The 14072-nt window shown below is 44.4% G+C and overlaps 1 protein-coding gene across 1 annotated transcript; it reads left to right on the top strand.

Annotated features, from left to right (window-relative positions):
• The first annotated feature begins 10987 nt into the window (after window positions 1-10987).
• LOC123766311 (zonadhesin-like) lies at window positions 10988-13655 on the top strand. The gene is made up of 3 exons (XM_045755382.1): window positions 10988-11006; window positions 11899-11955; window positions 12715-13655. Exons 1-3 carry the CDS (start codon window positions 10988-10990, stop codon window positions 13653-13655), a joined length of 1017 nt encoding a protein of 338 aa, XP_045611338.1.
• The last annotated feature ends 417 nt before the right edge of the window (window positions 13656-14072 follow it).

Below are 14072 nucleotides of genomic sequence, written 5' to 3'. Positions count from 1 at the left end.
CCAGTTTTCAATCAAGCAAATCAACTCCCCGACATTTGGCACTTATTAACGTATAGGTCATTGAACCGAACTGTTTAATTTTCGTTATTTTTAACGGTGCTCGATAAATAAAAGCTATATATCTGCTGACCTGTTAACGATTGGGAGTTTTCTACATTCAAAACCTTCACTGGGTCTAGTCTGGCCTGGGGGGCCACCTTTCCCGGGGCCCACCAGTATCTGGGGCCAGCTTTCCCGGGGCCCACCAGTATCTGGGGCCACCTTTCCCGGGGCCCACCCGTATCTGGGGCCAGCTTTCCCAGGGGTAAGCCTGCCCTGGGGCCAGCCACCATTAGACCAGCCTGCCCTGGGGATTCCCTAGTTAATCCTTGGTCTGTGAGCATTTCATCATCTCCGTTAGGATTAATTTTTTTTTTTGAGATATATACAAAGAGTTGTTACATTCTTGTACAGCCACTAGTACGCGTAGCGTTTCGGGCAGGTCCCTGGAATACGATCCCCTGCCGCGAAGAATCGTTTTTTCATCCAAGTACACATTTTACTGTTGCGTTAAACAGAGGCTACAGTTAAGGAATTGCGCCCAGTAAATCCTCCCCGGCCAGGATACGAACCCATGACATAGCGCTCGCGGAACGCCAGGCGAGTGTCTTACCACTACACCACAGAGACTGAAAAGAAGCAGGTTTGGAACCTCCGGAAACCTTCCCACGCTTCACCTGTGTTCTCACACAAGCACTTGTTATCGGGCGTCTCGCACACTGACGTGTTGCTCGGACAAGAAAGGTGGGAGGAGACCCATCATTTCCCAGCGTTGGAGAGGCGCGCATCTGGTTAATGGTATGCAAATGGGCAGTGGCTGGGGACCATTAGTGCGAGGCAAAGTGTGTGTGTGTGATGGGCTAATGGGAAGAGGAGGGGAGGCCCGAATAGTCATCCACCCTACTAGCAATAGGGGGGGAAGAGAGTCGGATAGTACACCACCCGGATAGTAAGCCCTGGTAAGTGTCCCTACACTAGACACTTAACACTAGTAGTGAACCCTTGAATACCTTGGCCACTCAAAGTGGTCATTTTTCGTCCTATATATACATATATCGAAGATTATTTATCAGCAAATAATTTCTTCATTTTGTTCTTCACATAGTCATAATAATTAAAAATTAAGGAGAGAATAAATATTCTCTCCACGATAAGGAGAGACCAAATAATCTTGTTTTAATTGATAAATTATGTAGTTATCACGAAATGTAAGACGACGTTTCGGTCAAGGATAAAAAGATTAGGAAATTAGTCATGTAAAGGAGAGAAAATGGGATTATTCTCAGTAGAGGGGAAGGGTTGACTTGTCTTAAGTGAATGTGGAGGTCTTGTGTGTAATCTTCTTGACTTAATTTATGCAATTATTGCAAGACGTTAGACGTGAACAAAGGGTTTTGTTGATGTGTTTGTGTGGTGGCCAGTGACGTGACAGGATGAAGTTTTGTGTATGAAAAAGGTTACCTTGTTATTCCTTATTAAATAATTCAAGTCATAATGGAAGCTATGTACTGTCCCAACATGAAATGGGAAAACATGATTGACAAGCACATTAGGATGTCCCTATTTTTTTTTCTTACTCTATTTCCTCATTCATGAGGCCAAAAACTCGTATCGCAAATGAGATTGTAACTGATTGCTCATTAAGTCAGGTATTATACATGGATCATTAAGCCACCTGTTATACATAGATCATATGTTTTGCAACATGAGTTTCGGCTTCGTGTTTGAGGTATACATTTTTTGTGTGTATATGCAAATCAATGCATAAATAGCATTGGGATATTAGTGTTGCATGTGACGTGGCTGATCAAAACACGTGTTTATATATATATATATATATATATATATATATATATATATATATATATATATATATATATATACATATATATATATATATATATATATATATATATATATATATATATATATTGTGACGGTAACGCGTTGGTGTTCGGCTGTTTAAGGCTAGGGGTATGGCCTCGTCACATAGTTATAAAAAAAAATAGAAAAACTGGAACTTCGTCTGTGGTAAGGTAAGGAGAAGACACAAAACACAAGTAAAACTTTAACAATGAAATTTTAATTACGTTAAATAAATCAAAACATGAAAATAATGCACAAACAAATATGTATAATAAAATCAATGAATCAAAATAATAAGAATACTGAAATGACACAATGAAAGTTACGTTAAGGCAAAATAATAAGAAGTGCAACACAAAAGTTAAGTGGGAGGTGCTGGAATATTGGCTTAAAGCCACCACCTCTCTCAGTACACTCTAGAGTCTAGCTGGGAGGAGTGCTGGCTACGAAAGCACGGAACATTCTGAAGACTGATGTTGGGGCGACCCCAGACATCGGGTAGTATTGGGGGGCGAGTGCAGGTGCAGCCAGACCGGCGACCAATCAGCGGAGCCGTAGCGATCAACGGGTAGTTTGGTGATTTGGGTCCGAACAGGTGGCGGGCTGCATACGTTTCTGCTCACCCTGGCAAGCCTTGCTGGTGTTTGTTGTCGTTGTTGGACATTTCTTCCATAGTCTTTTATATAGTTGTGAAGACGTAATTTTGGAGGGAAGAGCAGGCTCAATCTCTTGAAGGAGATTATCGTCACAACTCTCCCCCGAAGCCTGCGGTTCTGGAAGAAGTACGTCGTTATGTGGTGGAGTAATGGATGGAGTTGCTTCTACTTCATAAACTCTGGAGATATCATGGGCTAAGATGTTGTCAGACTCTTGGTATAGCGTGTCTCCAGGTTGAATTTCTGCAGTTAGCAAGCCCATAGTAGAAGACGTTGAGATGAGAAGTGGGCGTGCTGCAGGAGGTGTAGGGTGGTGTGGTCCGTATTGATGGTGGACCGAGCACTTTTCAGGTGTGGAGTGAAGTGCTGAAGCTTCAGGATGAGGAAGAGTAGCTCCTTGCCAATTGTTCCGTCGTTCCTTGTAGCAGTAGTCGCCGACAGGTGTATTCTTCTCGCCTCGTTGCTGCATCACGACACCACCATCGTCGGTACCATTGGCGTCGACATGGAGGATGTAGGGCTTATCTGACGAGGTGAGAGTGGAATTAGAAGAGGGCATAGGAGCACGAGTATTATCCTGAAAGCATTTGGGAAGATCATTAAGGATTTTGGAATTAGAAAGCGCCGACTCCTTGTCAGTGCTTTCGGGAGAAGAAGCCGGGATGGTCTCACTGTGGATGTAGGGTTCTGTGAAGGTAGAACAATTAATCAAGACAGTGGGAGGAGTACCATTATATTGCTTCAGGAGGTTGACGTGGCACAGCTGGGTCTTCCGCCGCCTATCTGGAGTCTCTATCACATAATTATTATTATTCCTGCACTCTTTGACGCAGTAGGGTCCTGAAAATCTGTTCTGTAAAGGTGAACCTGGGATAGGGAAATAAGCAAGGACGAAGTCTCCCGGCTTGAATTTTCTTACTTTGCTGGTCTGGTCGTAATGAGTCTTCATTCTCACCTGGGCTTTCAATAGATTATCATGAGCAAAGCGGTGGACTCTCTCTAGAATGTGTTGAAGGTTTTGAAGAAACTGGGGCACATTCTGATGCTCACTGAAGGTGGCATCTCTGAGAGAGTCTTTGAAAGCCTTAAGGGGAGTACGGCACTTACGGCCGTAGAGCATCTCATAAGGAGATACTCCTAGGGACTCATTGGGGAGACTTCTGAAAATACACATTATTAGGTCAATCTGCTTATCCCAATCCTTTGAGGTTTCACTACAAAACTTTTTCAAGAGTGCTTTGATGGTCTGATGACTACGTTCAAGAGAACCCTGTGAAGCAGGATGATAGGGGCTGGACAATACCTGTTTGATGTTGAACTCCTCCAGTGTCCTTTTGAAGAGATCACTGGTGAAGTTGGTGCCACAGTCACTTTGAATCTCCCTGGGAAATCCGTATTGAGTGAAGATCTTCAGTAGATGTTTGATAACCGTAGCAGCCGTGATGTTCTTCACTGGAACTGCTATGGGAAATCTGGTGGTAGGACACAGGATGGTTAGGATGTAGGCGTTACCTGAACTGGTCCGAGGTAAAGGACCAACACAGTCTATTATGAGTCTGTGGAAAGGTTCCGCAGGCACCTGTATGGGAATCAGTGGTGCTCTGGGAATGGAGACGTTCGGTTTGCCTGCCATCTGACATGTATGACACTGTTTTACGTACTGTTTGACGTTATTTACCATACCTGGCCAGTAGTAGTCTTGACGAATCCCATGGTAAGTCTTGTTGAAGCCGTAGTGGGAGAATGCTCCATGGGCCAGGTGTAGAATAGTGGGCCGCAGGCTGGTGGGAATCACAAGTTGTTCGGTGTTGGCCCAATCGTCCTCCTCCTTCAGTTTACTGGGTCTATATCTGCGGTAGAGCAAGTCGTTCTCTAGGAAGAACCCAGGAATACTGTCGGGTTGAGTCTCAGCCTGGAAAAACAATGGTGTTAAAGTAAGATCTTCCCTCTGCAACTTACGGAACTCCAACTTGGTCAGATGCGGGGGTAGTTTCTGAGGGTCTTGAGGGACAGCGGTAGCAGTAGAGTCAGCTGGCTGTGGACGTGCGGCTTGTGCACGGGTGGTCACGAGAACCGGAGGAGAAACTTCATCACTCTCTTGAACCTCTGCTTGAACATACTCGAGAATAGGGTTTCTGGGCACAGAGTTACACACCTGGGGTTTGTCCATGACGATCAGGTTGGTCGGTTGCAGGTCTTCTGCCAAGTCGTTGCCTAGAAGTTGCACTCCAGGCATGGGAAAAGGCTTTTCCCTGACGGCGACTTGGACTTCCCCGTTCACGTAGGGACAATCCAGGTGGACTCTGGCGAGAGGGTATGGAGTGGTAGCAGTGAGGTCAGTGATGAAGACTGTTTCCCCGGTGTAGACTATGTTGGGCACAGCCGACTTCAAGATGATCGATTGTAGAGCCGCTGTGTCCCTCAAGATCTTCAATTTGAAACGTCCCTCCGGATTTGAACCGTTGGCAGAGACAGTTCCAGTATACAGGTGGTTACTGAAAAGAGAAAGATCATTAACATCAACACCAACATTCATCACAGGCTTACCGGACTTAGGAGGAGTTGGTTTGGGTCGTTGTTGGTCAGTGGTTCCCTTGTATTGAGACTTACCACACTTGTCTATGGTATGTCCATAGAGTCTACAATACTTGCAGTACAGTTGTGAACCAGCTTGATCGGGGCTCACCTTCTCGTAACTGTACCACGACTTCTTACTGGAGGATGGTTCAGGTGTCAGCCGGTGGATGAGGCTGTAAGTGTCAGCCGACTTAGCACACTTCAGGTAGTCGGTTTCTTCTTTATCTGCTAAGTAGAGGCGGACAGGAGGCGGCACACGTCTCAAGAATTCTTCAACAAGCATCAGGTTCACGAGTTCTGTAAAAGTAGAGACATGTGCTGCTTCCAGCCATTTCATGAAATACCTCCGTTTCGTGTTAGCAAACTCGAGGAAGGTAGTGGTACTTGCCTTCAGGTGGTCACGGAATTTCCTTCTATAACTTTCGGTGGAAAGTAGGTAGGCGTCTAACACTGCTTGTTTCAGAGTGTAGTAGTCATTCTCAGACGCCAAAGTACTGAGTGTGACTGCAGCTCTACCTGTAAGATGGACTCTGAGAAGTGTTGCCCATTGGTCGACAGGCCAACTGAGTTGATTAGCAAGGGTTTCAAAGGTGGTGAAAAACACATCAACTTCTGCTTCTACAAAGGATGGCATTAACTTACTTGCATGTGATATATTAAAACTGACGGGAAGATTGGCAGTAGCTTGTTGGCGTTGAGTGAAGTGTGAAGTTTCCAAGGCGATTTCACGTTGACGACACTCTAGAGCCAGAGTTGCTTGTTGCTTGTCATGTTCGCGTTGTATTTCCAACTCGCGTTGTTTGGTTTCAAGCTGTAAGCGTTCCCGCTCCTGGAGTGTTTCAAGCTGTACTCGTTCACGTTCACGGAGTAATGCGACCTCACGTTCGTGTTCTTCTCTCCTCAAGGCAGCTTCACGTTCTCTGAGGGTGATTTCTCGTTCTTGTTCTTCCCTCCTCAAAGCAGCTTCGCGTTCTTGTTCTTCCCTTCTTATGGCAGCCGCTCGTTCTTGCTGCTCACGTTCAATCTTAGCCAGCTCTAGTTTAAGTTTCATCGTTGCCAAGTCAGTTTTCTCTGCAATATAGTAAGTTTCATGAGTTTCAGAGTCTATCTTACCTTGCTCTAAATAGTAATCCAGCAACAGGTTGTGTAGGTCATTTTTGTTGGCTTGGTAGGGAACTTCTAGTTGATACTCATGTGCAAGAGTTTGTAATTCAGTCCTCTTGGCACGACTTAAAGTCCCTATTTCACCTGCTGGATTTGCACGGAAAGTTTGGAGACGAAACATGGTGAAATTAGCAAATAAAGGTACACGAATGTTCAATAATGAAATGTCAGAAACAGGACAACGTGGCAACTGGTACCTATCCTGTGTGATCTTTAACAATTAACGTTAAGTGAAAGATATTAAATGATTAAATTAAATCAAGGGCGCAGGAAATCTTGTACCCGGTACTCATGTAAGAGAATAAGGGCAAGAAAATCCTACTAACAAATGAAACAAAGTTTCGAAAACAAATGAAACAGTTAAATGCTTCAAAAGTAAAATTGGTAGTCCAAGGATGTAGGCATACCTTGCCAAGTCTCTATAGGACATAAAGCAAGTTTTTCCTACTGAATTTAATATGATACTTACAGAATTAGCGAACTTTTGTGCTCTGAAAAAATAAGCTAATTCCCTACCGTTGTATGTATCATCATCTCTGACTGACGTGTAGGGGTGCGAGGTGTCAACTGGTGACGAGAACTGCTGCTGAGGTCCCAATTCAGCAACTAAAGTTCGAGCTAGAGGAACTATGGCCCTCTTTGTCCTCCTACAGTCAGATTGCAGAAGATTGGGTACTCTTGACCCGGGGCAGACCACAGTACCAGGGTACCAATATGATGATCTGTCAGAATGAGAAATATTCAAGGGACATAGATGGTAAATACGAGTAATAACATGGAGGGAGAGATGACCAATTAAGAGTATGACTGAGGCCTACAGTCACCACGTAATCCAAAGTTGTCTCACCTTCACTATATGTTACTCTCGTAATGCACAATACACCGCACCTTATAAAAAATGAAATTGAATGAAAAATAGTAAAGCTACGTTAACAGAGTTAAATACGCTTACCATAAATTACCACTTGGCACCAGTACCTGAGTGAGGCTCCCGGACAGGCCCCCATAAAACTTGTGACGGTAACGCGTTGGTGTTCGGCTGTTTAAGGCTAGGGGTATGGCCTCGTCACATAGTTATAAAAAAAAATAGAAAAACTGGAACTTCGTCTGTGGTAAGGTAAGGAGAAGACACAAAACACAAGTAAAACTTTAACAATGAAATTTTAATTACGTTAAATAAATCAAAACATGAAAATAATGCACAAACAAATATGTATAATAAAATCAATGAATCAAAATAATAAGAATACTGAAATGACACAATGAAAGTTACGTTAAGGCAAAATAATAAGAAGTGCAACACAAAAGTTAAGTGGGAGGTGCTGGAATATTGGCTTAAAGCCACCACCTCTCTCAGTACACTCTAGAGTCTAGCTGGGAGGAGTGCTGGCTACGAAAGCACGGAACATTCTGAAGACTGATGTTGGGGCGACCCCAGACATCGGGTAGTATTGGGGGGCGAGTGCAGGTGCAGCCAGACCGGCGACCAATCAGCGGAGCCGTAGCGATCAACGGGTAGTTTGGTGATTTGGGTCCGAACAGGTGGCGGGCTGCATACGTTTCTGCTCACCCTGGCAAGCCTTGCTGGTGTTTGTTGTCGTTGTTGGACATTTCTTCCATAGTCTTTTATATAGTTGTGAAGACGTAATTTTGGAGGGAAGAGCAGGCTCAATCTCTTGAAGGAGATTATCGTCACAATATATATATATATATATATATATATATCGGGTGGCACTTGACCTGGTGCCAATGGGATCCCAACAATAAATCTTGCAATATTATATTAACTAGACTCGGAATTTTTGTCACACTATTTTGTAAAATATTATCCACTGACGTGCATAAAATTTTCATGTTTTTCTTTTGTTTAGCTATCGTGCTTTGCTTGAGAGAGCCTGTAATATGTTTTCGTGATGTCATCAATAACGAGTCCACCAATCATCACACTTTACCCCATACCCCGATCGTACCCATTTAATACACTGTGTGTGTCAGTTCTCCAAACATACCTATCTATGAGGTGGTGTCAATGGGTTCCCACAGTCTGTGGACCCATTGACATTTAACCCATATAACATTTAACATAACCCATAATATCAACATTATAATAACACGTGAAATAATTGCAACAATGGCAGCAACAACATTAACAATTGACTTCATTGCAGAACATTTAATGCAACAGTATAAATATTGCCCAAGAGGCACCAGTTCCAATCGCCTTAATGCAACACCGAACCTTAAAATAGAAATAATTTTATAGCTAACATAAACTTGAGTTCCTATATATATTATATATATATATATATATATATATATATATATATATATATATATATATATATATATATATATATATATATATATATATATTAATTGATTAGTTGTATCATTGGGTATTGTATATTGTCAAGCAATGTATGAGCAATTCCCGTTGAAATCAAGTAATTTCCGTTGTTTTTCTAGTTATTTTCGCCTTCATTGTCTTCTCCTTCATCAAATTTCCTTATTGTTTCCTCCTGACCTCTTGCACCATGCATGTGGGGGGAGGGGGGTAGTAATCGCTGTCGGCTCACAACCTACTGGTCCCGGGTTCCATTCCCGTGTAGGGGGAGATGTTTGTTTCACGTTTTTTTTTTTTACCTGATGCTGCTGTTCAGCTAGCAGGAAATAGGCACCTGGGAGACAGGCAGCTGTTGTTGGTTGCATCTTGGAGAATGTCGTGGCCCTGGGGGGGGGGGGATGGGGGCCTCTCATTAACTATTCTTAGCCCCAGAAATGGGAAACCATATTCCCCTTTCATAAGGAATGGCATTCTCTCTCTCTCTCTCTCTCTCTCTCTCTCTCTCTCTCACTGTGCCTCTCCTTCTTGTCCTCTCTTCTATCCCTTCCAACAATTCTTTCCGCTTCAGTTTTCTTCCTCGCGTCTTTTCCTGAACTTGAGCTCATCAATCTCTTCCCCCTTTTTCCTCTAGTTACTCTCTCTCTCTCTCTCTCTCTCTCTCTCTCTCTCTCTCTCTCTCTCTCTCTCTCTCTCTCTCTCTCTCTCTCTCTCTCTGTCTCTCTCTCTCTCTCCCTCTCTCTCTCTCTCTCTCACTCTCTCACTCTCTCTCTCTCTCTCTCTCTCTCTCTCTCTCTCTCTCTCTCTCTCTCTCTCTCTCTCTCTCTCTCTCTCTCTCTCTCTCACTCTCTCACTCTCTCTCTCTCTCTCTCTCTCTCTCTCTCTCTCTCTCTCTCTCTCTCTCTCTCTCTCTCTCTCTCTCTCTCTCTCTCTCTCTCTCTCTCTCTCTCTCTCTCTCTCTCTCTCTCTCTCTCTCTCTCTCTCTCTGTCTCTCTCTCTCTCTCCTACTCCACCCTATAGCTTCTATTAATCCTTACCAACCTATCATTCTCCTCCCTACCACTCTTACCTATTGTCCACCCCATTACCCTTTCCTCCTCCACCCCACATAACCCCCACTATCCTCCCCAGCTCCCCACTCACACGCTCCCCACCTCCCCACTCACACACTGACCACTACTCACTCCACCCACCATAAAACTCACCTGTTTTACACGGTCTCGAGAGACGGTTCATTACCAATAGAAATAAATTCGTCAGCCAGAGTGTAAAAGACTTGAAACATACTGTGTTTAAGCTGCGAATCTTGCCAAATATACTTACGAATCTTGAAAAGTATATTTCGCACCCAAATATATTACAGGGGAAAATTTGCATGTTATACATTTGGATCCACGAGAGGATGATTTTGTATGCAGTAATTTATTATTTTTTTGGGTGTAGTAATTTATTAATTGTTGTATGTATGAATTTATTATTTGTTGTATGTAGGAATTTATTATTTTTTTCAATGTAGTAATTTATGATTTCTTGTATTTTGTATTTACGTACTTGAAATTTGAATCAAAATACCTGTATTGCTCTCTGAACTTCATCATGTCATCACGTGTGTGTGTGTGTGTGTGTGTGTGTGTGTGTGTGTGTGTGTGTGTGTGTGTGTGTGTGTGTGTGTGTGTGTGTGTGTGTGTGTGTGTGTACTCACCTATATGTACTCACCTATATGTGCTTGCAGGATCGAGCATTGACTCTTGGATCCCGCCTTTCTAGCTATCGGTTGTTTACAGCAATGACTCCTGTCCCATTTCCCTATCATACCTAGTTGTTTATTCTCTACTTTGTGTGTGTGTGTGTGTGTGTGTGTGTGTGTGTGTGTGTGTGTGTGTGTGTGTGTGTGTGTGTGTGTGTGTTGCTTTCCATGGAAATGTTATTGAATAAAACACATGTTTGTGCTTTGCCTGGTATCTGCTAATCTGAGTTCCTCCAGATAGGAGAGATTGAAGGGGAAGTGTTTTACACAATTGTTAATATATCAAGCATTATTGAGCAGCTCTTGTTATATTATATATGTATATATATATATATACACACACACACACACACACACACACACACACACACACACACACACACACACACACACACACACACACACACACACACATGTGTGTGTGTGTATATATATATATACATATTGCTCCAATTGATCTCAATAATAAGAATAATAATAAGAATAATAATAAAAGCAATATTAGAAAATGACAATAATTAAAAGTCTTTAAAAAGCCTCACAAAAATAATACCAACATTTAAGGTGACTGTCACATGCTAGTAAGTGTTGGCAACGATGACTTGTCACGAGGCTCGTTAAGATGAGGACCAAAGTTAGTGTCCGAATCATCTGACGACAAAGAAGAGGTCTCTGAAGTCTAATGTGATTTTCTTCAGTGCCTCCTTAAACCACGAGGGGAGGGAGGTGGGTGGAGTGGGAGGGAGCCCGGGAGCTATATTTCAACTTGAATTTCTGAACTATTTGATGTCTGTTTGTATGTGGGGTGAATTTTATAATCCAGCAGGCATACGGAAGTAAAATATATATTTTTTGAAAGCTAGTTAAACATTGCAGGTACAAGTTTTCGAGAGGCATTTTAATATCATCAAGGTAAACACACACACACGTGTGTGTGTATGTGTGTTTGTGTGTGTGTGTATGAGAGACATATATGAAGTAGACAGAATAGGGGAAAAATATATCGGTTAGAAAGGTGTGGTTCAAGAGCTAATAGCTCGATTCTGCAAGCACAATTAGTAAACACACACACACACACACACACACACACACACACACACACACACACACACACACACACACACACACACACACACACATGTCCCAGAAAAGGTCACTGAAGCACCGGTGCAGAGTTCACTGCTCGGGAGTACAATAAGCAGAGCAGTAAACAAGTGACAACTTGCGTGTAAGGGCCAGTGGAAGATTGATTGATTGATGGAGATTAAGCCACTCAAGAGGTGGCACGGGCATGAATAACCCGTCAGAGCCAGAGTAACACACTTGAGAGCCAAATAAACCCAAGATGGAATATTTAAAGATGCTTTTCCAGGAGATGTAAATGTTCCTTCTAATAGTCCGTAACAGAGCGGCAAGAGGAATTATGTTAATTAAGCTTATATATAATCCCTCTTCACAACGGAGATTCTGAATTCATGGGATTAACTTTGTCATCCTTTTCTTTACAGGTTCAGACTCTCTGGAGACGAGGGAAGGAAGCGATATACACTCCCTGGAAGTATCAGGTAAAGTGCGAGGAATATCTTGTGTGATGTGTCTGGTTCTGTAGGATAATGGATGTGGGATTTAACCTCAAGGGTAAACCCAACCAAACCAAACAGTTGAAGACTTTGGAGGAGCAGAGCATACTGGCCAGGAGGGACTGAGGCCCAAGACATGGACGGGGGAGGAGTGAATACAAGAGTCAGTGAAGATATGGGAAATTGAAGACATGAGTGAGTGAAGATAGCAATATGTCTTGCATAGAATACAATATTGCAGTGAAAGCAGTGTGTGTGTGTGTGTGTGTGTTGGCAGGACTGCATTCACCAATCTCTCCCACCCACACTGATCCCAATCCTTACTGCCGTATCCCCAAACAATCTCCATTATCCCCCCCCCACTCCTATGAAGCCCCAATCCCCGACTTTCACCAGTGGCGCGTCTTCAATAGCCACCTAGGCCTATCCCATGCTCCTATGGCTTAATGCTGTTGTTTAAGATTCAGCTACTGCGAACAAAAAGGTAGCACGGACTATGGTGAGCCCGTAGTGGAACACGGGGAGACGTGTTGTGTCTGGGATATATTCACCAGCTGCTCGCCCCTTCCCCCCTCTTCTGTATATATGCTTAATATGGGATATATTCACTAATTAGAACCCAAAGAAAATGGCTACTTTTGTGAGTGCATTTCAGTCTGGGGGGGGGGGGGAGTTTTGAGGGACTTGTGTGCACGTCTGAAGGTTCTGTGTGCACGTCTGAGGGTTTTGTGTGCACGTCTGAAGGTCCTGTGTGCACGTCTGAGGGTTTTGTGTGCACGTCTGAGGGTTTTGTGTGCACGTCTGAAGGTCCTGTGTGCACGTCTGAGGGTTTTGTGTGCACGTCTGAAGGTCCTGTGTGCACGTCTGAGGGTCCTGTGTGCACGTCTGAAGGTCCTGTGTGCACGTCTGAAGGTCCTGTGTGCACGTCTGAAGGTCCTGTGTGCACGTCTGAGGGTCCTGTGTGCACGTCTGAGGGTCCTGTGTGCACGTCTGAAGGTCCTGTGTGCACGTCTGAAGGTCCTGTGTGCACGTCTGAGGGTTTTGTGTGCACGTCTGAAGGTCCTGTGTGCACGTCTGAGGGTCCTGTGTGCACGTCTGAGGGTTCTGTGTGCACGTCTGAGGGTCCTGTGTGCACGTCTGAGGGTCCTGTGTGCACGTCTGAAGGTCCTGTGTGCACGTCTGAGGGTTCTATGTGCACGTCTGAGGGTTCTGTGTGCACGTCTGAAGGTCCTGTGTGCACGTCTGAGGGTCCTGTGTGCACGTCTGAGGGTCCTGTGTGCACGTCTGAAGGTCCTGTGTGCACGTCTGAGGGTCCTGTGTGCACGTCTGAAGGTCCTGTGTGCACGTCTGAGGGTCCTGTGTGCACGTCTGAGGGTTCTGTGTGCACGTCTGAGGGTCCTGTGTGCACGTCTGAAGGTCCTGTGTGCACGTCTGAAGGTCCTGTGTGCACGTCTGAGGGTTCTGTGTGCACGTCTGAGGGTCCTGTGTGCACGTCTGAAGGTCCTGTGTGCACGTCTGAGGGTCCTGTGTGCACGTCTGAAGGTCCTGTGTGCACGTCTGAGGGTCCTGTGTGCACGTCTGAGGGTTCTGTGTGCACGTCTGAGGGTCCTGTGTGCACGTCTGAGGGTTCTGTGTGCACGTCTGAGGGTTCTGTGTGCACGTCTGAGGGTTGTGTGCACATCTGAGTGCCAACAATCACCAACAGAAGCAGACTCCACAATAAACAATCAACCCTCATTTATAAACAGTAATTGAAACAAGACCCGATTACGAGGAAAGACCATAACCGGTTTGGGCATGGCCTGGGGGTAGCTAATTACCCCAGAGGGTTACCAATTACCCCAGGGGGTTACCTATAACCCCAGGGGGTTACCAATTACCCCAGGGGGTTACCTATAACCCCAGGGGGTTACCAATTACCCCAGGGGGTTACCTAGTTACCTTCCCCTCATCGTGTGCACCAATACCAGCCCCCGCTCCCCACCACTAACATCTTGTATTACATTATGTATGTAGACGACCCATTTGCATGAGGAAGATTATATCAGTGGAGATTGAGCAACGCCCCCTGGTTAGGTTAGATTAGTAGTACATGCGCTCAA

This window comes from Procambarus clarkii, chromosome 9, assembly GCF_040958095.1.
Source record: "Procambarus clarkii isolate CNS0578487 chromosome 9, FALCON_Pclarkii_2.0, whole genome shotgun sequence".
NCBI classification, from domain to species: Eukaryota; Metazoa; Arthropoda; class Malacostraca; order Decapoda; family Cambaridae; genus Procambarus; species Procambarus clarkii.
Note: the sequence above shows the minus strand (reverse complement) of the source record. Positions and strands in the feature narration are given on the sequence as shown.

Excerpts from the sequence above, each read along its gene's own strand:
- LOC123766311 (XM_045755382.1), top strand. Across the intron at positions 11,956-12,714 it reads ACACTCCCTGGAAGTATCAG|GTCCTGTGTGCACGTCTGAG; the intron begins GTAAAGTGCGAG and ends GCACGTCTGAAG.